At 40.4% G+C, this 23,344-nt stretch overlaps 1 protein-coding gene across 1 annotated transcript in view; it reads left to right on the plus strand.

The window, feature by feature from the left end:
- LOC109416838 (atrial natriuretic peptide receptor 1) overlaps positions 1-23,344 on the plus strand; it is a gene marked incomplete at its 5' end in the record, with an annotated part of 44,061 nt that overhangs the window by 9,441 nt on the left and 11,276 nt on the right. The window contains 4 exon segments of the mRNA XM_062843189.1: positions 10,784-11,083; positions 11,435-11,570; positions 11,639-11,850; positions 11,913-12,408. Coding sequence (XP_062699173.1) covers positions 10,784-11,083; positions 11,435-11,570; positions 11,639-11,850; positions 11,913-12,408 — 1,144 coding nt within the window.

Genomic DNA, 23,344 nt, shown 5'->3' on the forward strand with positions numbered 1-23,344 from the left:
GAAGGATTTTTGGAGGTTTTTTTGCAGAATTCCTTTATGAATTTCAGGAGAAATTCGTGGATGAATTTCAGGAGCATTTTCCGTAGGAATGCAGTAAAGATTTTCTGGAGGAATGTGTATGGAAATTTTGACCCACAGAATGAGTAAGCTTTCTCTAAGCTTACAGAAATTTCGATTTTTGGAGGCACTTCTCAAGGAATTTCACAAGAATAATTCACAATAAATTTAGAATCTGTGGTGGAATAACGAGGAATATCGGAACGAATTTTATGTAGAGATTTCAGGCAGGAATATCTAGAAAACTTATACAAGCCCCCCGGAACATTATCTGCCGAAGCAATGAAAAATATCTGGGAAAGATTTTCTCGAGGAAATGTGTTGCGCACACGGCCAATGGATGAACTTACGCGGGTCCTCTGCTCTTCCTGTTGACAAAACACAAGCTGCACAGTGCATGCACTTTGGTTCATAACCATTGACTATGGTATTGCATCAAGAATTTGTATTGGAAAAAATCGCATAGCTCTAGAGAAATTTTCATGAAATAAACATTTTACGGATGTTCCGGATCTTCCGATGGGCCAATAAGTGGCCACTTCGGTCCACAATCCAATTATTGACTACGGTCTTAGTCCAAGAATTTTGATTGTATTGAAAAAAAAAATCGCATAGTTCTAGATGATTTTTCATAATAAGAAATTTTTTACGGGTGTCCCGGATCTTCTGGTGGCCAATAAGTAACCACATTGATCAATATGAATATTCAATCATTGACTACGGTCTTAGACGAAAAATTTCGATTGTTTTGGAAAAAATCGCATAGCTCAAGAAAATATTTCATGAAATGACAATTTCTACGGATGTTTCGGATCTTCCAAAGGGTCAAAAAGTGGACACTTTGGTCCATAAGAGTATCCAATCATCGACTATGGTCTTAGACCAAAAATTTTGATTGTATTGGAAAAAATCGCAAATTTCTAGAGGAATTTTCATCAAATGGCCATTTTTACGGATGTTCCGGATGTTCCGGTGGGCCAGTAAGTGGCCTCTGTGGTCCAATAGAGGAACGAATCGTTGACTATGGTCTTACACCAAGAATTTTGATTGTATTGGAAAAAATCGCATAGCTCTAGAGGAATTTTCATCAGATGGTCATTTTTACGGATGTTCCGGATCTTCCGATGGGCCAATAAGTGGCCACTGTGGTCCATAGGTCCTCTTATCCTTATCCTTATCCTTATCCTTATCCTTATCCTTATCCTTATCCTCTTAAATCAGTGACTATGGTCTTAGACCAAGAGTTTTTATTGTATTGGAAAAAAATCGCATAGCTCTAGAGAAATTTTCATCAAATGGCCATTTTTACGGATGTTCCGGATGTTCCGGTGGGCCAATAAGTGGCCACTGTGGTCCATAAGAGGAACGAATCGTTGACTATGGTCTTACACCAAGAATTTTGATTATATTGGAAAAAAATCGCATAGCTGTAGAGGAATTTTCATCAGATAATCATTTTTACGGATGTTCCGGTGGGCCTGGTACTCTTACATCGAAACCAAATGGTCCCCAACAATGTTGGACACTGTCATGCAACTAAATTATACTTCTCCGGTGGGATTTTGGATGCTGGTTATCGAAATTACTGAAAAACCTGAAGCATTTGCTCAAACTAGCAGAAGAATAGGAAAAAAACAGACATATTTGCCTCCCCCGGAAGGGGGGAGGGGTTTCGCGGGGCGGCACCGAAAGTAAAAGTTAGTACAACTATTCCCCTTGAATAAAAGTCCAAGTTTTTGAAAATCGGTCAATGCACTGCTGAGAACGAGCAGTTTGAAAATTTTTGGTTCGTCCTGGTACTTTACGGGTTAAGCTCGACCAAACCGTGAGTTTTACGGTTCCCCAAAACTAACATACAGGGGATGGCCAAAATGTTTGGGATAGGCAACTTTTTTTTCTCTCTCAAAAAGTTCAACATGCTATAACTTTTCATAGAGTGCATCAAAAAATTTCAAATTTTGACTGTTTGTCAACCTATTATATGTGCATCATTGGTACAAGTTTGGGCTCGATTGATTAATCTTTCGCAAAGTTAGAACCGTTCGGGTAAAACACTATTTTTTTGACAACTCATTTTTGAGCTGTCATATCTCGGAAACCAGCGAACCGAATTGAATAAAATTTTGAACGTACACTAACAATATACAAATGCTTCAAAAACTATTAAAACATAGATACTTTTTGAACGTTGAAAAAAAGTTATCATAGATTGACACTTTTTGGATTTTTCTCGAAAAAATGTATTTTTTTTAAGTCAATGTCAATAAATTTTAATGTTGATGTCCAAAGATTTTCCACTTCTGTTCTCAAGTCATCTTTAATCTGATATATTGGAGCTTTTTTAGATTAAAGGAAGAACACATTTAGCAATTTTTGTGTGGTATTGTAAATTTGACTTATTTTCCCCTATATGGGTAAAAATTTCAACCCGGTATAACTTAATTCGCCGTGAGAAAATATTACATTTTATAACGATGTATTAAGTAAATATGTATTGTTGATAAACGTTAAAAAATTCATTCAATTCGGTTCACTGGTTTCCGAGATATGACAGCTAAAAAATGAGATGTCTAAAAAATAGTGTTTTACTCGAACGGTTCTAACTTCGCGAAAAATTATTCAATCGAGCCCAAATTTGTACCAATGATGCACCTATAGCAGGTTGATAAACAGTCAAAATTTGAGATTTTTTGATGCACTCTATCGAAAGTTACAGCATGTTGAATTTTTTTGTGGGAGAAAAAAAGTTGCCTATCCCAAACATTTTGGCCACCCCCTGTAGTTTATAAACTAAAAATATGAAAATGTAAAAAGTTTTAATTCAATTCGGCTCCGTTATCCGTACGTATTCAAATAATCTATAAGGCCGTTACAAATATTTATTTCACTTTTTGTCCCACCGCTCTTTATGATAATTGAATTTTATTGGCTTTTCTCGGTGAACTTAATATTACTCAAAGAAGGAGGGAGTAACGAAAGTAATTAAAGAAACGGTGGATAGAATCGCAAGTGTGCGACGAGAGAAATTGAATAGAAGTAGAAAATTAACAGAGGGCCATAATTGAACAACACAATCACAACGACGACCCCTTTGCCTAACGTCCTCGTGTTGAACGGCTAGGTACTAGTAGTTTGATGATGAATACCTGCCCTAAACAGGCAAAAAGATCGTGGTTGTGATCTGTTAAATGTTGTTCAGCTTTGCTTTCGAGAAAAGCCAATAAAATTCAATTATCATAAAGTCATGCGGTGATTAAACCTAGAAAGTACCACCACTCTTTAGCTGGTCGAGGGGGGGGGGGGGTGATAAAACAATAAAGCATTTAATATGAAAAATATTTAAAAAAACATCGGATTTGTTAAACGATTTTCAGTAAGACCCGATATTTTCATAAGTAAGTTTTTATCTGCCCCCTCAAAATGCAAAATCCAGACAAACATTTTTGAAAGGAGGGAGGGAGACAAAAAGTCAAAATTAAATTTGTTTCAGCCTAAGTAAATATTTCTTGGTCGACTTCGATGAGCAATCTAAGCTGAAAAAATACAACAAGGAAACCGGTCCCAAGTAACACATTTTTGTTGCGCATAGTTCACCGTGACTTACTTCTAGCGAATAACTATTTATTTGTTGAAAGTAAGGCACAGTAACTTCTGCTCAAGAAAAAAATGCTCCAAATCGGTCATTTAAGGGCACATTAAATCTGTCTCCAATAAACTTCTCCAAAATGGATAGATCTATAACTTAGCCGAAGAATGTATAAAGTTATTCCTGCAAATTAAATTGTTTGGTTTCCTGTTTCATTAGGGGTATTCACTAAACAGATTAAATTGCTGCGTAAGCCATGATTTTCTGCTTATTTGAAATGTTTCATGATTTTGCGAATGAACTAATCAAAGATTGCCTTGGTGATCGCGACGTTTAATCAGTTTAAACAGTTTACGCTGTTAAGTGAATCCCCTTATTGAAAATAAGGATCACCAAAATTTCATATACATTGAAAAGAACAACTTCGGAATAACTTTGTATACGGCAATATTTGTTTAAAAATTGGGGGTGAAGCAAAGGTTTAAAGTGGAATTTATGCTAGAGAAAATATTCAAAAAAGCATTTCAAACTAAATTTTTAAACATTAGGGGAATTCACTTAACAGCTTAAACTGATTAAACGTCGCGATCACCAAGGCAATCTTTGATTATTTCATTCGGAAAATCATGAAACATTTCAAATAAGCAGAATATCATGGCTTACGCAGCAATTTAATCTGTTTAGTGATTACCCCTATTATTTTTCTAGATTAATTCGGTGATTAAACTAGTTTACAGCATTTTTGAACTCGGTAAGCTGATGATCATTTTTGGTGTAGAATCATGCCCTGAGTTCGAAAACGGGAAAGAAAAAAATTACAGTAGAGTGGAAATTTTTTCGACTTTCCATACAAGGTTGATGATTCGAAATCGATTTTTGTTCTATTTTAACCCTTATGTGGCCGACAGGGTACCCGGGTACCCAGCGCCCATTTAAAAAGCACGGTGAAGAAAAAAGCAAAAAAATTGTCGGACACATGACGGTTAAGCAAAGTCGCTCACTTCAATCATCTCATTCTCCGTAATCAATGCTCCGATTGAGCTGAAATTTTTACTGTAACTCGCCTACATATGATGTGTCAAATTAACGTCGAGAAAGAATTTTTAAATTGTTTTTTTTTTCTTTTTTTTTCTTATTGGAAAAAATACATTTCTTCAAAAAATTGTGGGAATTTTGCTAAAATTTAAGGAGATTGTCCCTAAACTTTCCAATATCTTGAAATTCATCAATCTGACGCAAAACCTGTATTCAGATGATCGAATGGTATTGTATTTAGCTTTTAATTTATGGAAGAACGCACTATATTTGAATTTTAGTAAATTACATATTTTGAAAAGTTGTAAAGCTCGATATTGAGCTAAAACTCAAAAACTGTTCTACTTAAAATTTTTTGAAGGTCGGTTTCGAAATCAGCACTAAATTGTGCTTCAAAAATTTTGGTCGTTGACAGAAGTGCACGACTTTCGTTTTATTTTGTAAACTAGTGTTATAGAACCCAATTGGGAAAAACCAAAAAAAGTACAAGCATAGGACATTTTTTCATGAACGTATGGACGTAAATTATGGACGTTTCCTAAGCGTGGCTGTTTCTTTGCATGATTTGCCGCGTGTAATTTTGTACCAATGAAAAATTTTGAACGTCGACCTGCTCAGAAGACATCCTTCGAAACACTACATGGCGACCGTGACAGGAATAGAATCTGTCAACCGTTCCTAAAATGGAAGATTATCAAAACTTATCATCTAACCAAAAGAAATAAAATATAACACCAATATTACAGGCTCCTATCAAAAAGGCTTCTTATAACATGATATTGTTATTTGTCTTCGTTCAAAAGCTGGCTTGAAAAACATAAAAAAGGTCATCGACATCCTTGGCCAATTCGTGGACCACGGATAATAAACTATTCATTATTGTTCATCTGAGACGCTCTCGCTCCCGGACCTCTCTGTCGTAAGCCTTTTTCCAAACATTTTTTTTATTTATGAGGACCGTAAGTTTCGACCGAACAAACCCTCCTTTCCCAAGCATCCACGTAATTAATGGACGTACTCTTTCAAGAATATTTTGGACTTGGATATGGTAAAATAATCAGTCATCCGATAGCTCTCCCGAGCAAAGGCGGATAACTAAGTGATATCACTTCGATAATAAACTATGTTATCGGTGTTATCATATTGTTATTTTTGTTATCATCTTTTCCAATTGATGATAAACGGATGATAACAAATTTAGTTATCAATAATTTTGATTTATCGCGATAACATAAAAATACTAAATGATAACAAAATATGTTATCAGTTTCCAAACGCACATTTCAAAGCTATCCCAAAACTGAGGGTATGGTCGACCTCGAATCTAAAAATAGATTCCGCTGTCCATCTTCAATGCGACTGCAGTACGAAAGCGTAGGCTTCAACCACTCTCCCTCTCACTGAGTCCCGTTGGTACAGGGGTATCGGCTGTGACCGGTAATCACTCGATCAGGGTTCGAGTCCCACTGGGCGCAATAGTTGAAAACATGAATTATAATTATAAGAAACTTTTTTCAACTGCTAACTATGTCGGTAAAGTAGATTTTTACTATTTTGGTCGGTAAAACAGCTCTAAATAATAACTAAATGATAACAAAACCTGTTATCAATCAGCTGTATTTGTTCATGTTGATAACTAATTGTAATTTTGAATAAAATACTATATAACACAATTAGTTATCAACTTGAACTCAATGATAATTTAACTTCTTATCATTTTGGTATTCGTGGAGAAAATATGAGTTATCATTTTTGTTATGTTGGCTCTTAATTCAACCTAAATGATAACAAACTCAATTATCAAACGAATGATAACCAGGTAACAGAACCTGTTATCATTTTGTTATCCGCCTTTGCTCGGGCTAGCTTCCTGGTTTTCCATGTTCACTGGAAAATTACCTCGTTGGTCAATCCAAGGCCACCGGAATGTTTCCCCTAGGAGCTTGTCACGAAAATGTTTTGAAAGTCAATGAACAAGTCATTTGACGGTTCTATCTGGAAGTTCTCGAGGTCTTCTCTTATGCGAAGCCTCCAAGATTTCCTTCTGGGAATCATTCAAGCATTTCTTTTGGAATCACCTTGCAATAGCTCCTCTGGAATTCAATTTGGAAATCTTCCAGTAGTTTTTCTAAGAATTGCAAACTTTTCCACAAGAAATTGTATCAATTCTTCCACAAGCTCCATAGAAAATGCTTGAAAATATCTTCAAAAATTGCCGCGGGGAATAAAGCTTTTTTTTATTTATTCATTGTTGAAAACTAGGACCAGTGTAAAAAAGCTACCTATGATAAAAATCAAATCAAATCGAAATGGATCTACGTAGGTCTTAGACGAAACCGACAACATCACAAATAAAATAATGAAACCAAGTGATGTTTCTTACACATTGTTTTATCTCCAACTCTCCAAGATGTTTAACACTTTTGAATAAACATTAGCAAAAAAATAGAACAACTACAGTTGGTCTACAACAAAACCTAAAACGTTCAAATCAAACTACGATCAATCCAATGCATTTCGCCGAAGTTTCCAAACTTCCAGGATAAATATTAGGGCACAAGAGAGTCATATCAAATGATAAAACTGATCTAGAAATCGTTCTATACCAAAACCGAAGACGTAATCGTAGTAACAACCTGTACATAATAGCTTTGCCGAAGAATCCTCCAAGATGCATATTCAGAGCACCAGAGAGTTAGGGGCTTTTCATATACCACATAAACTATGGGAAGTCTACGCTTCATACATATTTACATTTTTTTTTGTTTGGACAAAAGCCTACGAGGGGGAGGAAAAGGTCTGAGATGGTCAAATTAAAAAAATAATAATTCATGCGCCAACAGGCTGTACAACGCACTATAGCTAAAATATCCAACTGGCCAACACTGCAGTAATATTGTAGCAGGCTTTGGGGCACTACTAGGTAATGTCTGTTATAATAAAGAAGTACTTGTTCAGAATCAAACGTGTCTTCCTTCAATATATTACTCAGGAGAACCCGGTTTAATTCTTTCCAGGAGTATCACATGTATGGTAAGATTGGTCAAGTTTCACTCAATACAAAGCAAATATCCGAGCTTTCGGTTACTTGATCCACTCCGCGACATCCCGGGACAAGACCCGAGCAGAAGGGAATAACAAAAGCATAAGAAAATGTATTATTTTGGCGAAATAACTGAGTAACGAAATTAGTTATTTATATGTTTTTAACAAGCAGCAAAATAACAAATTGCATAACAAAAAAATGTTCCTGGAAGACCAATTCAATAACTTGTTTTGTTAGTTTTAATAACAGCTTAATAACTGTTAATTTGGTAAATATTTCAATAACAAATTTTGAACTTTAAAAGTTATTGATAATAATGCAAAAGCAAATCTAGTCATAATATCGAACGAATAACAAAGTATGTTATAATACTGTATTAATTACGAAAGGAGTGCGAATAAAAAGTCTTGAACATAATATGTTTTGAAATTATAACTGGAATATACTGCCAGTTCGTGTAGCCAAACGAGCATGACGTCACGATTTCAATAGCGACAATAGCTTGCGTGACGTTAAATTCGCTCGGTACACTCTAAATTCACGCAAGAACACACTTAAGCCAAATTGTTCAACCAAGTGTCCACAAGTTTATGGTATCTATGGTCTATAGTCAAATTCGCGTAATTACGCAACAACTAAAGTACACAAGTTCGCCTTGAGTTCATGCACAACAGTTAAACGAAATAAGTTTGATTACTGTCAAACGTAACTGGGAAATGATAACTCTGTTCACAAAAGTCAAAACAATAATGACAAACCCAATGCGTGAGAAAATTCATTCATCAAAATGATCAATGATTTCGGGACAGAAAACGTGAATTTAATTTTTCTTCGCTCATTCCAAATTCTAACACCTACCTTGTACCTCGCTGAACTGTCAAACAAAGTGAGGTTAGATCGAGTGCTTTCAGTATCCAATATTTGTCACTCAATACGCGGGACATAAAATCCGATCATAGTTGTCCAGGTACTAATAAAACTCACAAGATGAGAAGCTGGCTCTGTATACTCTAAACAACAGAATTCTCGAATGATATGAATTTCAAAACTTGTTATTGATGTACTATTGTTAATAAAATATTTGTATAATACAATAATTATACAATTATACAATAGGGCACTGCACTGTTTTGATTTTGTATGGGATTTTGACGTTTCGTGGCCTTGTTGTTCACAAAGTTTCTGTAAGAGTGAAAGAGAAGGAAAGCATTTCATGCAGTGCCCTATACTAGCTGTACCCGGCAAACTTTGTCTTGCCTACTGCGTTTTTTGACGTTTCAAGTTTCTAGCCAAGACCAAGTCCCCGGTCAAAATGTATGGAAGATCGATTATCAAAAACTCGCAATTTTTCCATGTTTTTTGCCTCATAAACCTTCCTTGGGTGAAAACTAACAGTACAAAACAACAACTACCCAAATCCGACGTTCCATTCGCAAGTTATGCGCGGTCCCACGTATGCCACTGCATTTTTATATATATATATAGATTGGCCTACAACAAAACATATTATTGAAATGTTATTTAACGGATGTATACCAAGAGCTTGATCATAACAAAATACGATTGTCAAACAAAATATGCTATGGAAAAGTTATGTATTGATAAGAAAATAATAACAAAACTAGATATAACAACAAGTTGTGTATTTCCGTAGTTATTAATTTGATATTCTCCTCTGCTCGGGGAATTTCAGAAATTTGAATAAATATACGACTCGTGCTAAACAAATCTACTTTTTGCAACTCGCCACATAAATAACTATAATTCAATTTCAACTTTTCGGTTATAAAGTAGCCATTATGAACCCCTAGTTTTTTTTTTCAAATCTGGAGTACCTGGTACCATTCTAAGCCTGCGTAAAAATCGGGTATTTTTATGTATATACAGTGTCGGACAAAATAATAAGACCACCACCCGTTTTTCATACAAAATGGCCAAGTTTGACGATGTGATACTCGGTTTCTAGTGAACCGATTTGGCTGAAATTTTGACAGTCGCCATGGAATTACGTGAATTCTGATTTGTATTTAATTGATTGAGTTCTGTTCACTACATCAAAAGTTATGGATATACGAAACGACAAAATAATAAGACCACTTTCAGATTGCCATTATCAAAGGATATATATGAGTATCTGATACTTGATGATTGATTAACAAGTATTAAAGTTAAGGATGCCATTTAAACTTGGGGACATTTTTATTTAATTAACCACAAAACACCATCATAAAAATTTGGTGTCAGAATTTTGTCGCACCGTATATCTGTAACTTTGAAAGTAGTGAACAGAACTCAATCAATTTAATACAAATCAAAATTCCCGTAATTTCATGTCGGCTGTCAAAATTTCAGCTAAATCGGTTTACTTGAAACCGAGTACCATATCGTCAAACCTGGCCATTTTGTATGAAATAGGACCGGTGGTCTTATTATTTTGTCCGACACTGTAGATGGATAATAAATAAATTCATGAAAAATATCCTTGTGAAAAACGTCTGAATTGAATCACCTTCAATTTTTCAAGAGATGATGATGGATGTAGGGTAAGATGTTATCGTAGCTACATATCTGCTATTTGTGGAAATCAATGTTTCTTTGTACTCTCACGTGGCCTGAAGACATCAACAAATTTACATAGTCTTTTTTATTGCGATCAATTTACTAGCAGATAGGTATCTCTTCTGAAGGTTATGAAGACATCACATCAACTCTCACATATCCGTTTGAAAAAGTGACTACATATAAATATCCTGAAAACGTGGAATTATCCGTTTGATGTTTTGCAAAACGGTTTTCCATTCTGCGCTTTTAGCAGTATACGACGTGCCAACGACAGGATATCGGGATTAGATCTTCATATAAAAAAACGAAGCGAAAATGAGATGTGATTCAATTTCATGCCGGTCCTATTGAACGCGTGCAGCTTCGAGTGTATTGCTTGGCAGATGGAATAATCACACACACGAGAGGAGGAAGTCTCTTTCATTAGTTGTTTGCTATCGCCCATTCGTTGTAAGTGCATTTCTCCGCTCTAAATCGATTTTCTCGTTCATCAACAGGTGAAGCTGCTTACAAAAACCAAGTTCAACTACACCTACGCGGAAGACGAACCGGTGTCGACGTTCGTGACTGCATTCTACGACGCCGTGCTGCTGTACGCGTATGCCCTCAACGACAGTATTAGCCTTCTCGGTGAGCAGAAAGCGCTGAAGCAGCCCATCAATGGTACCTACCTGACGCACCTCATGTGGGGGAAGTCTTTCAAGGGCATCACCGGAAACGTTACCATCGACTCCAACGGGGATCGGATCTCGGACTATTCCCTGCTGGATCTCAATCCGGAAACGGGGATGTTTGAGGTATGGGTTTAAAATGGGGGTGGGATGGTAAATTAATTGGAAACTCTTTGCAATTAACTCACGAATGTTTGCAGAAAAGTCGTGAAATACGATATAAGTGTACATAGTACCTACAGGAACCGTATTTGAACCTACTAGCTGTGTTCTTTTGTCGACAAAGTTTTGCTAGGGCTGACAAAATTAAATTTCTAAATGCTCTGGATCTTTTTTTTATAAAATGTCGGATTACATATGTATCCTTATTTAAAGTGATTAATAATGGTTTCAGTTCCATAATGTATCTGGAAATATTGCAAACATAAGTGAGGTCAACTTCTCAACGGAGCCTAACGATTCTTCCTTCATTTCAAGATAGTAGCAAACTACTTCCACGATGGAGGCCTACAATTCGTAGAGGGCAAAGAAATTCACTGGTCTGGAGGAAGAACGAAAGCACCCCCTGACAGACCGACCTGTGGTTTTGATGGTTCCTTATGTCCCGACAAGTGTAAGCTTAACAAATCATTACCCAATCTCGAGTTCTTCCCACAGCCCTAACAATATCCCCCCTTCCAGCTCTTCCCGGGTACGCCATACTGTCGCTGATTCTCGGCATATGCGTCATCGGCATGGGGATAGTGTCGTTCATGGGCTATCGTCACTACAAACTCGAAGCGGAAATCAACTCCATGACATGGAAAGTGCACGCCAACGAGGTGCTTTCCTGCAATCCTAGTCGTGGCCATCGGGGAAGTCTACACCTGATGGCCAAACGTGGCAGCCAAGCCGTAAGTACCCGCTCAGACGTGACTCGTAGTAATTTATGAACCAATTAATAGTACGATTTCAGACTATCTACTCCGAAGACCTTAATTCGCTACCTGGTGACCGGCAAATCTACATCCAGTTTGGATTCTATAAAGGTTGCAAAGTTGCAATCAAGAAGATTAACGTCAACAATCTGAACCTGAACCGCAACATGATGCTGGAGTTCAAGCGAATGAAGGACATCCAGCACGATCATCTGGTCCGATTTTACGGGGCCTGTCTTGATCCGAGCCCGGAACCGTTCATTCTGACCGAGTACTGTCCGAAGGGTTCCCTGCAGGACATCCTGGAGAATGAAACCATTAAACTGGACTGGATGTTCAAGATCTCGCTCATGCATGACATCGTCAAGGGCATGGCTTTCCTACATTCCACCGAGATCCACTCGCACGGTGCCCTCAAATCGTCCAACTGTGTGGTGGATTCACGGTTCGTGCTGAAGATCACCGATTTTGGGCTGCATCAGCTGCGTGGGCCGACCGATGAGCTCGATCAAGAAAGCTATGCCTATTGGAAAAGTGAGTATAACCTAGTATAACCAAGTTTCGATAAAAAATATAAAGAAAATACAAAGTTTTTCTGATATACTGAAGCAACTGATGGAGGCAGATGCTGACACAAACTCACTTAACAAATATCAAAGCTATAATACAGGGGATACTCAAAATAACTGGGACAGGTAAAATTTTCACTTTTCAAATAATGTTCAACTCGCTGTAACTTTTCGAAAAGGACATCAAATATTCTCAAATTTTTACTGTAAGTTCATCAACTAATTGTGTACCAGTGGTTCATATTTGGAAAATATCGGGCTGTTCTACACGAAGTTTTAAAGATTCTAGAAAAAGAAATAATTATTCTATAGCCAAATTTGAGCTGTTATATCTCCGGATTCAATGAACCGAATGCAATGAAATTTTTAACTTTTCGAAAAGTTACAGCGAGTTGAACATTTTTTGAAAATTGAAAATTTTACAGTTATTTTGAGTATCCACTGTAGTTCAAAGAAGCATTTGGTAGATACTTTTGCAACATTTTAGATACTGGGCGAATCCTTTGGATCTCAGTTTCTTCCGGAGCCATTAGCAGGCAAGATTTCCACTGATGATGCGTCTTTATATTTTACGGCTCACATTGAGTGTTGTCAACCTTTAGCAGACAATTTCCTCCGAAAAGTGTCGCAGGAATTCCTTTTAGGGATTCCTCCAGGAGTTTCTTACGGGGATTTGCTTCCGGGGATTCCTCCAAGAATTCCTTTTAGACATGCTTCCTGGATATTGTGGGGGTTCGTCCAGAAATTAATTACAGAGAATTTCGTGGAGCGGACCTGGTGTGATGGTTAGAACACTTGACTATCACGCCGAGGACCTGGGATCGAATCCCACTCCCGACAAACTCGCAAAATGTGAGTTCTTCCTTCGGAAGGGAAGTGAAGCGTGGGTCCCGAGATGAACTAGCCTAGGGCTAAAAATCTCGTTAATACAGATATAAAAAAAAATAAAAAAATAAAAAAAAAACAAAGAATTTCCCAGAAATTCGTTTCAGAGGATTCTGCGTAAAATGCTTCCGAATGCTCTTGCACATGTTATCTCCGAAAAGTCTTGAGGTTCCTCCAGAAGTTTCTTCCGAAAATTCAAACAAGTATCACCTAATGAATATCTCCAGAAATTCTGCCAAAAATTCTTTCAGGAACTTCGCCGTGGATTCCTCTAGAAATTCCTCCAGAAATTTTTCCGTAAATTCCTCCATGAAATCCTCCGAGAATTCCTCCGGGAGTTCCTCCCTGAATTTCTCCAGGAATATTCCCAGGAAGTTCCCCCCGAAGTTCCTCCGCGAGTTCCTTCAAAAGTTCTGCAGGAGTTTTAACAAGAATTCCTCCGAGATTTTAATCGGGAAATTCTCCAGGGATTCCTCCAGGATTTCTTCCAGGAAGTTCCTTAATGATTTCCGCCAGGAGTTCCTCCGAAATTTCCTCCGGGAGTTCTTTAAGAAATTTCTTCAGGAATTATCTCAGTAAGTTCCTCCAGGAGTTCCTCTGGGAGTACCACTGAAAAATCCTCAAGGAGTTCCTCCAGGATTTCTTCCAGGAATCCTTCCAGGATTTCCTCTACGAATTCCTTTAGAAGTTCCTCCAGGAATTTTCCCAGGAAGTTCCTCTAGGGACTCCTCCGAAAGTTCCTGCAGGAGTTTCTCCGGAAATTCCTCCAAATTTTCTCCAGGAGTTCCTATGGAAATTTCTCGAGGAATTCCATCCAAAAATCTTCCGGGAATTCTTCCAACATTTCTCCAGGAGTTCCTTCAAAAATTCCTCCGAGAATTCCTCCCGGAATTCCTCCAATAATTCCTCCAGGACTTCAACCTGGAAATTATTGCGGGAGTTTCTCCGGGAATTGCCCCAAGAGTTCTTCCAGAAGGTCTTCAAGGACTACCTATAGGAGTCCCTCCGGGAGTTCCCCCAGGAATTCTTCCAGGATGTTCGTCCGATAGTTTCCGGTAAGAACTCCTGGAGGAAATTCCGAAGAAATTCCTAGAGGAAATTCCGGAGGAATTCCCAAAGGAATTTCCGGAGGAATTCCCAAAGGAATTTCCGGAGGAATTCCCAGAGGAATTTCCGGAGGAATTCCTAGAGGAATTTCCGGAGGAATTCCTAGAGGAATTTCCGGAGGAATTCCTAGAGGAATTTCCAGAGGAATTCCTAGAGGAATTTCCGGAGGAATTCCTAGAGGAATTTCCGGAGGAATTCCTAGAGGAATTTCCGGAGGAATTCCTAGAGGAATTTCCGGAGGAATTCCTAGAGGAATTTCCGGAGGAATTCCTAGAGGAATTTCCGGAGGAATTCCTAGAGGAATTTCCGGAGGAATTCCTAGAAGAATTGCCGGAGGAATTCCTAGAGTAATTGCCGGAGGAATTCCTAGAGGAATTTCCGGAGGAATTCCTAGAGGAATTTCCGGAGGAATTCCTAGAGGAATTTCCGGAGGAATTCCTAGAGGAATTTCCGGAGGAATTGCTAGAGGAATTTCCACAGGAATTCCTAGAGGAATTTCCACAGGAATTCCTAGAGGAATTTCCGCAGGAATTCCTAGAGGAATTTCCGCAGGAATTCCTAGAGGAATTTCCGCAGGAATTCCTAGAGGAATTTCCGCAGGAATTCCTAGAGGAATTTCCGCAGGAATTCCTAGAGGAATTTCCGCAGGAATTCCTAGAGGAATTTCCGCAGGAATTCCTAGAGGAATTTCCGCAGGAATTCCTAGAGGAATTTCCGCAGGAATTCCTAGAGGAATTTCCACAGGAATTCGTAGGAGAATTTCCGCAGGAATTCCTAGAGGAATTTCCGGAGGAATTCCTAGAGGAATTGCCGGAGGAATTCCTAGAGGAATTTCCGGAGTAATTCTTAGAAGAATTTCCGGAGTAATTCTTAGAGGAATTTCCGCAGGAATTCCTAGAGGAATTTCCGGAGGAATTCTTAGAGGAATTTCCGGAGGAATTCTTAGAGGAATTTCCGCAGGAATTCTTAGAGGAATTTCCGCAGGAATTCTTAGAGGTATTTCCGCAGGAATTCCTAAAGGAATTTCCGCACAAATTCGTAGAGGAATTTCCGCAGAAATTCCTAGAGGAATTTCCGCAGAAATTCCTAGAGGAATTTTCGCAGGAATTCCTAGAGGAATTTCCGCAGGAATTCCTAGAGGAATTTCCGCAGGAATTCCTAGAGGAATTTCCGCAGGAATTCCTAGAGGAATTTCCGCAGGAATTCTTAGAGGAATTTCCGGAGGAATTCTTAGAGGAATTTCCGCAGGAATTCTTAGAGGAATTTCCGGAGGAATTCTTCTTCCGCAGGAATTTCTAGAGGTATTTCCGGAGAAATGTGCAGGTTCGGGGGTAATTCCGACGCCCGCCACAGGACCAGATTGGGTTGGCCGGTTCCAAATGACCACTATCAGGCACGCATCACCCAGTTGGACATATTTGCCGCAGGTATCAACATTTAACGACGCGGTCGCTAGTGTAAAGCTTGTGTAAACAAGGTTCCTCTCACTACATTGTTAAAATAGCGAATCGACGACACTTCTGCTGTCGAATGTCGAGCTAATCGATTTCTGTGATAGCTTGTCTGCTCGACTCGACAGTGATAGCAGGCGACCCGATTCAATCGACTCGAGTTATGAAATAGCCCCCAATGATTCTATCAGCGGAATAACGCTAACGTAAACCTCATGCATCGGTACGGCGAAGCTTGGAAAACGGGACTACCTGTAGAACATCTCTTCGGCGAACGTGATATTGACGAATGTCATGGTGACTATTGGGTATGCGGATTTTTTGGACAAATTCAGGCAGTTCGACTTTAGTAAGACTTCTGACATGATCGAGGTGATCGAAACTATTGAATTACGCTAGTGAAATCTGATAAGAAATAGATAAGCAGGTGGGATGGTTTTGTGTGACAATGTGTGACTGACAAAGTGACTTTCTTGTACACCTATCTGGAGAGATGATCTGCACACAATTACATCTTGGCTATGGTATGGTAAGCAGCGAAGAGCGAATGCTTCGACTTCGGACACTTCGTATACCAATTATATGTGGACGTAGCTATATGTCCCGAAAGTCTTGTCAGACGCATCAGCATAAAAGTGAAGACTGCGTCGACAACGGGGCTGCAAAACGGTGAGTCGATAAGGAGAGCGTCCAATATAGCTCTGGTCCTCACAAGTTCCTACCTCATGCTTCCACGGGTCAAGCGATGACAAAGACCGCCAGCTAAGAGTTGTGTGCTTGGCTGGTAGTGCAGCCTGGGCACTGTTGTCCTTCAGACTTAGATTGAGGAGGTACGATTCGAGCGTCTGTTCACCAAGGAGGTGCGGCTCAAACAGCGTCTGTTCTGGCATCCAGCGGCTGAGTGAGAAACGCTGCACCACGCCCAGCTAGATCCAAGGTGGAAGCCCCATCAGCGTGGTCGTTCCCAGTGTTGGTTGGGATGTCAAACAAGGCCGGAGGGCACGATGGCCCTCCGGCGAGAAAAGAGTGTTGGCGTAGGCCCAATAAGCCACCCGTAAAAATCCCCATTGCGAATAACATAGGAGAAAATACGACTCGATACAATCGGCAAAGACCCACGCGATGAAATAAGGACTACGATTGGAAACTTGGAACATGGAATTGCAAGTCACTAGGTTTCGCAGGATGTGACAGGATAATTTACGACGAACTACATCCCCGCAACTTCGACATCGTGGCGTTGCAGGGACTTTGTTGGACTGGACAGAAAGTGTGGAAAAACGGGCATCGAGCGGCTACCTTCTACCAAAGCTGTGGCACCACCAATGAACTGGGAACAGGATTTATAGTGTTGGGCAAGATGCGACAACGTGTGATCGGGTGGCAGCCGATCAACGCAAGGATGTGCTTGTTGAGAGTTAAGGGCCGTTTCTTCAACTACAGCATCATCAACGTCCACTGCCCACACGAAGGGAGACCCGATGACGAGAAAGAAGCGTTCTACGCGCAGTTAGAGCAAGAGCAAACATACGATGCTTGCTCGCCACGTGACGTGAAAATCGTTGTCGGCGACATGAACGCGCAGGTAGGAAGGGAGGAAATGTACCGACCGGTAATCAAGCGAAACAGTCTGCACGCCGTATCGAATGATAACGGCCAGCGATGCGTAAACTTTGCAGCCTCCCGTGGTATGGTAATTCGAAGCACCTTCTTCCCCCGCAAAGATATCCACAAAGCCACCTGGAGATCACCCGACCATCAAACAGAAAACCAAATCGACCACGTTCTAATCGACGGTAAATTCTTCTCGGATATAACCAATGTCCGCACATACCGCAGTGCGAATATAGATTCGGATTACTACTTAGTCGCCGTATGCATGCGCTCAAAACTTTCGACAGTTATCACCACGCGTCGAAGTCGAACGCCGCGGCTCAACATCGAGCAGCTGCGTAACGTAGAAGTGGCTCAAGACTACACGCAGCAGTTAGCAGTGGCCCTAACGGAAGAGCAGCTTGGCGCAGCTACACTTGAAGATGGCTGGAGGGACATCCGATCCGCCATAGGTAGTACCTCGGCTACAGCACTAGGCTTCGCGACTCCGAATCACAGAAACGACTGGTACGACGGCAAATGTGAACAGTTGAAAAACGAGAAGAATGCAGCATGGGCGAGAATGCTGCAACACCGTACGAGAGCGAATGAGGCGCGGAATAGGCAGAACTCAGTCTTCCGGATGAAGAAGCATCAGCAAGAAGAACGAGATCGCGAAGCGATGGAAGAGCTTACCGCGCTAAGGACACACGAAAGTTCTACGAGAAGCTGAACCGCTCGCGCAGAGGCTTTGTGCCACAAGCCGACATGTGCCGAGATAATCACGGGAATATTCTCACGAGCGAGCGTGAGGTGGTCGAGAGGTGGTGGCAGCATTACGATGAGCACCTCAATGGCGACGTTGCAAGTACCGAAGCTGGCGTGGTAACAGATCTTGGAGTATGTGCACAGGACGAAAGACTTCCGGCCCCTGGCCTCCAAGAGATTGAGGAGGAGGTTGGCCGGTTGAAAAACAACAAAGCCGCTGGAGCAGATCAACTACCAAGCGAGCTTCTAAAATACGGTGGAGAAGCACTGGTGAGAGCACTACACTGGGTCTTACCAAGATTTGGGAGGAGGAAATATTACCGGAGGAATGGATGGAAGGTATCGTGTGTCCCATCTACAAAAAGGGCGACAAGTTGGATTGCGGGAACTACCGCGCGATCACACAACTGAGTGCTGCCTACAAGGTACTCTCTCAAATTTTATGCCGTCGTCTATCCGCGATTGCAAGGGGGCCATATCAGGCTGGATTCATGGGTGAACGCGCTACAACGGACCAGATGTTCGCCATCCGCCAGGTGTTGCAGAAGTGCCGCGAATACAACGTGCCCACACATCACTTGTTCATCGATTTCAAATCGTCGTGTGATACAATCGATCAAGAACAGCTATGGCAGATTATGCACGAATACGGATTCCCGGATAAACTGATACGATTGATCAAGGCGACGATGGATCGAGTGATGTGCGTAGTTCGAGTATCAGGGACACTCTCGAGTCCCTTCGAATCTCGCAGAGGGTTACGGCAAGGTGATGGTCTTTCGTGCTTGCTGTTCAACAATGCTTCAGAAGGTGTAATTAGGAGAGCGGGGAAAAACACGAGTGGTACGATTTTCACGAAGTCCGTTCAGCTGCTTGGTTTTGCTGATGATATTGATATTATTGCTCGTAAATTTGAGACGATGGCGGAAACGTACATCAGACTAAAGAGTGAAGCCAGGCGCATCGGATTAGTCATTAATGTGTCGAAGACAAAGTACATGATGGCAAAGGGCTCCAGGGAGGAATCTCCGCGCCCGCCACCCCGAATTTATATCGACGGTGATGAAATCGAGGCGGTTGAAGAATTCGTGTACTTGGGCTCACTGGTGACCGCCGAAAACGACACCAGCAGAGAAATTCAGAGGCGCATTGTGGCAGGAAATCGTGCTTACTTTGGACTCCGCAGAACTCTACGATCGAACAAAGTTCGCCGTAACACGAAGTTAACCATCTACAAAACGCTGATTAGACCGGTCGTCCTCTATGGGCACGAAACATGGACCCTACGTGCAGAGGACCAACGCGCCCTTGGAGTTTTTGAACGGAAGGTGTTGCGTACCATCTACGGTGGAGTGCTGATGTAAGACGAGACTTGGAGAAGGCGAATGAACCACGAGCTGCTGAGAGAACCAACCATCGTCCATACCGCGAAAATCGGGAGGCTACGGTGGGCGGGTCACGTCATCAGGATGTCGGATAGCAACCCGACTAAAATGGTTCTCGAGAGTCATCCGACCGGTACAAGAAGACGTGGAGCGCAGCGAGCTAGGTGGGTCTACCAAGTGGAGGACGATCTGCGGACCCTACGCAGAGTGCGGAACTGGAGACAAACAGCCATGGACCGAGTGGAATGGAGGCGGCTACTATGTACAGCAGAGGCCACCCCGGCCTTAGCCTGATCGATAAGGTAAAGTAAGCGTCGACAACGCTTCCGTGGGATTTTGACTTCTGGGAAGAGATCAATCAATCAATCTCTCTTGTTGCAACTTCGGAAGTAGAGTTTGATCCCATTCGTAGCGTTCGTTGTTGGGACTGTTGGGACGTTAGGAATTTTCAACGCCCATAAGCGTTGCATGAACAACTTAGCTATCGTGACTGTGGCTCTCACATAACCTTGAGCTTGGTGAGAACGAGAGCAGGAAGGGACAACTGAACCTTGAACCTTGTTCTAACCTTGAACAGAGTCCATAAACAACATAAACTTTACCGTCGAATACAGCCATCCGTATCGACGTCGTTGGCACCGGACAGAAAATCGTCGACGTAAACATTTTTGAAGACCGGCTCTGTGACCGAGGGGAACTAGTCGTTTGCAAAATCTTAACTTCTCTCAGCGTAGCAATTGATTTCCATCAACTGCCGTGCTGATGTAGTCGTTTCTTCCGCTGTTTTGATTCTCTGTGCCTGCGTCCCTGCGTCATTTGAGTGTTCGTAGAAGTGCTGCTTCCACGTTTCAACCACTTTACGTTGGCTTGTCAATATGCTTCTGTCGTTATCTCTGAATGTTTCGGCTCGTGGCACTAAGGCTTTCCTGTATGAGTTGAGCGTTTGCTAGAACTAGCAAACCTCTATAAGAACCACATCGAGCTCAACTTCGTGCAGCAACGCTGAACATTCGGTTACTTTAGTCGAGCTGATGTATTGTGGATTTACCGGCTAATTGTATTCTACCGGTTACTTAAGTAGCCGTTACAAAGTAGCCGTTTTCATATAAAAATCAATTTGATTGTCAAAAAATGAATGTCGCTGAGTAGCTAGTGGCAACGACGAATAGCGCATACAATAAAAATGTTTAAAATCATTTTTAAGTTATTCTTTTTATAGAACGGTTACTTTGGACTTTGGAGGCCATACTGAAGCGACCGGTAGAATACAAGTAGCCGGTAAATCCACAATACCGAATCGGTCGTCACGATAACGATAGGCTGTATAGGCCTCAACATATCATTCCGTTGACATACAAAACCTTAGTTTCGCAATTCGTTTACTAACAGCGCTAACACCAAAAACGTTCAAGCTTTTCCATTTAGACATTCTGATAAGCTACCCGAGTAGACGGCAACATCTGACGAATATCACTTTATGCTATTTAAAATTGAATTACTGGCGAACAAAAAGTGCTATTGGTTTGTTTAAGATAAGAGCTAAAACATCAAAAATAATATCAAAAATGTACATGGATAACAGCTCAATAATATCTCGATAAGATATTGCAAGAACAAAATAATAGCAGACAAAAGTTGCCGAAGGAACGGCAAATCCATATCAAAATATGATCTGACAGGCTATCTGACAAAAAAGAAAAAAAAGACGAAATGCCAATAACCAGTATTGAACTCATGACCGTCGGATCAGTAGGTGGTGATGGTTACCACTCAACTGCTGCTCATTTCTGAAATCATGAAGCTAAAAGGAGCATCAAATTCTTCGTTTTTACATCCAACGAATCAACTACCGGCATTGCACCAACATTTAACCACCGTGTGGATGTATGCGTGTGATTTCTTTCAAAAGAACAGAATTTGATCTTATGTAGATATTTCCTGCTATCTCAATGTCAACAAAATTTTCGAGAGAAAGGAAAAAATGCACAGTTTCAGACTTGTTGATGTTGTTTTATGACTGTAAAACGTTGCTTTTTTGCCAAAGACATGTTCCGGGCTGGATTTGGGCCTCCGCAGAGATTGTCAACATTCGCGCGTAGAATAGGCAGAAGAAATAGGATTGACTCATCGTAAGTAGACCAAGTATTATGGCGCCAGCACCAAACCGAATAGCGACGTTTTGACTAGCGACACTTTTCGACTAGCGACACTTTTTTTCAGTACCGGGTGGGGTGCGCTGTGTGCGTTCAATGATGCACTATCATATACATCACTTCCGATGTATGTTGTAAACAACCCAAAATTAGCAAAAATATTTTTTCTCAAAAAAGTTATTTGATTTCCAATCGAATTCATAATAAAAGTCTCGGATTCACTCCGAAAGCCGCTCCGAAGCCACTCCAAGAAATTTACCACTAGTTGTTCTCATCTCCCAGGCTGATTGATCGGAAAGTCTACGAAATGTACTTGAGTTCACGAAATTCAAGCTACGCGATCGGTACTGCGGTAAAATAGAAAAAATCCAACGGGGTTGCGGTGGTTTCGACCGCCGCAGTCGTTCCGCAAACGTCAAAAGTGCTCGGTTCACGCTAAAAAGCTCTCACTCACTTGGTTGCCATAAAATTCAAAAATAATGAAAATTGTTTCATTTATGGTTTATATAATCGCAATTGCTGCCACAACATGTAACTTATTTCTAAACTATATTAGGTGTAGTTTTAGCACTTTAGTATGCAGCTGTACGCCATTAAACATAATTTAGATTTTCAACTATTTATTTTTGTTTCAAGGTTGTGTGCATACTTTTTGAAGTGTGCATCAGTTTGACGTTTGCGGAACAGGTCTTCTTTGTCTTCTTCACTCCGCCAGGTTGGAAGATTTCTCTGGATAAGCAATACCAAACCGTAGGCACAACAATTCTACACGTCCTACTGTGCCAAAAGGGGCTTAAGTAAAAGGTTAATATGCACTTTCGACGGAATTTCTATAGCATGACTAGCCTTGGTGGAATAGTGAGCCGGTGGTGGATTTAATTGATAAAAGTATGTACAATAAGCTAGAGCAAAAATCATGAGAAAGTCAACATTAATCAGAACCAATCATTACTTTCATAAGTGGCCTTTTCAATGAATTTAAAGCATAATCCGTGGTCGCATGGCATACACTTTGCAAATAAATTTGGATTTTTTTACGTTAATTTGAAAGTGCGTCTCGTAATTGCAACCCAATATCATACTAAGAGCTAAAATTGATATCATATCACGTTCAGCCATGATTGTGATATGCAATAAATTTTTGAATAACACTTCAATAACACATTCAGCTATGATATCACTATTTGTTTGTTATCAGATATGATTCAGATATTCTCGTCTGCCCGGGTAGAACCACCTGTAGTGCTAAAAATATTGAAGCTTCCAAATGTATCTAGAAATCCTAATTAGTGAAGAAGATGTCGTATATTCGTGAATGTACTTCAGAGGGTTTAAAGCCAAGCTAGCAATGAACAACAAATTGCTTTAAAACTTTAAAAATACTGTTCTGTTGAACTCCTCCGGATTCAAAAGCTCTTTATATTATATGTATCTATGTACATTATTATTGTAATTACCATGTTTTTTTTTATTTTCAACGATATTCCGATTATGTATATCAGTTTATACGTTATTAAGATTTCCATACTTCGCGTCACTAACCTACCAAAACTCTCCTG

The sequence above is a fragment of the Aedes albopictus genome, unplaced genomic scaffold, assembly GCF_035046485.1.
Source record: "Aedes albopictus strain Foshan unplaced genomic scaffold, AalbF5 HiC_scaffold_102, whole genome shotgun sequence".
NCBI classification, from domain to species: Eukaryota; Metazoa; Arthropoda; class Insecta; order Diptera; family Culicidae; genus Aedes; species Aedes albopictus.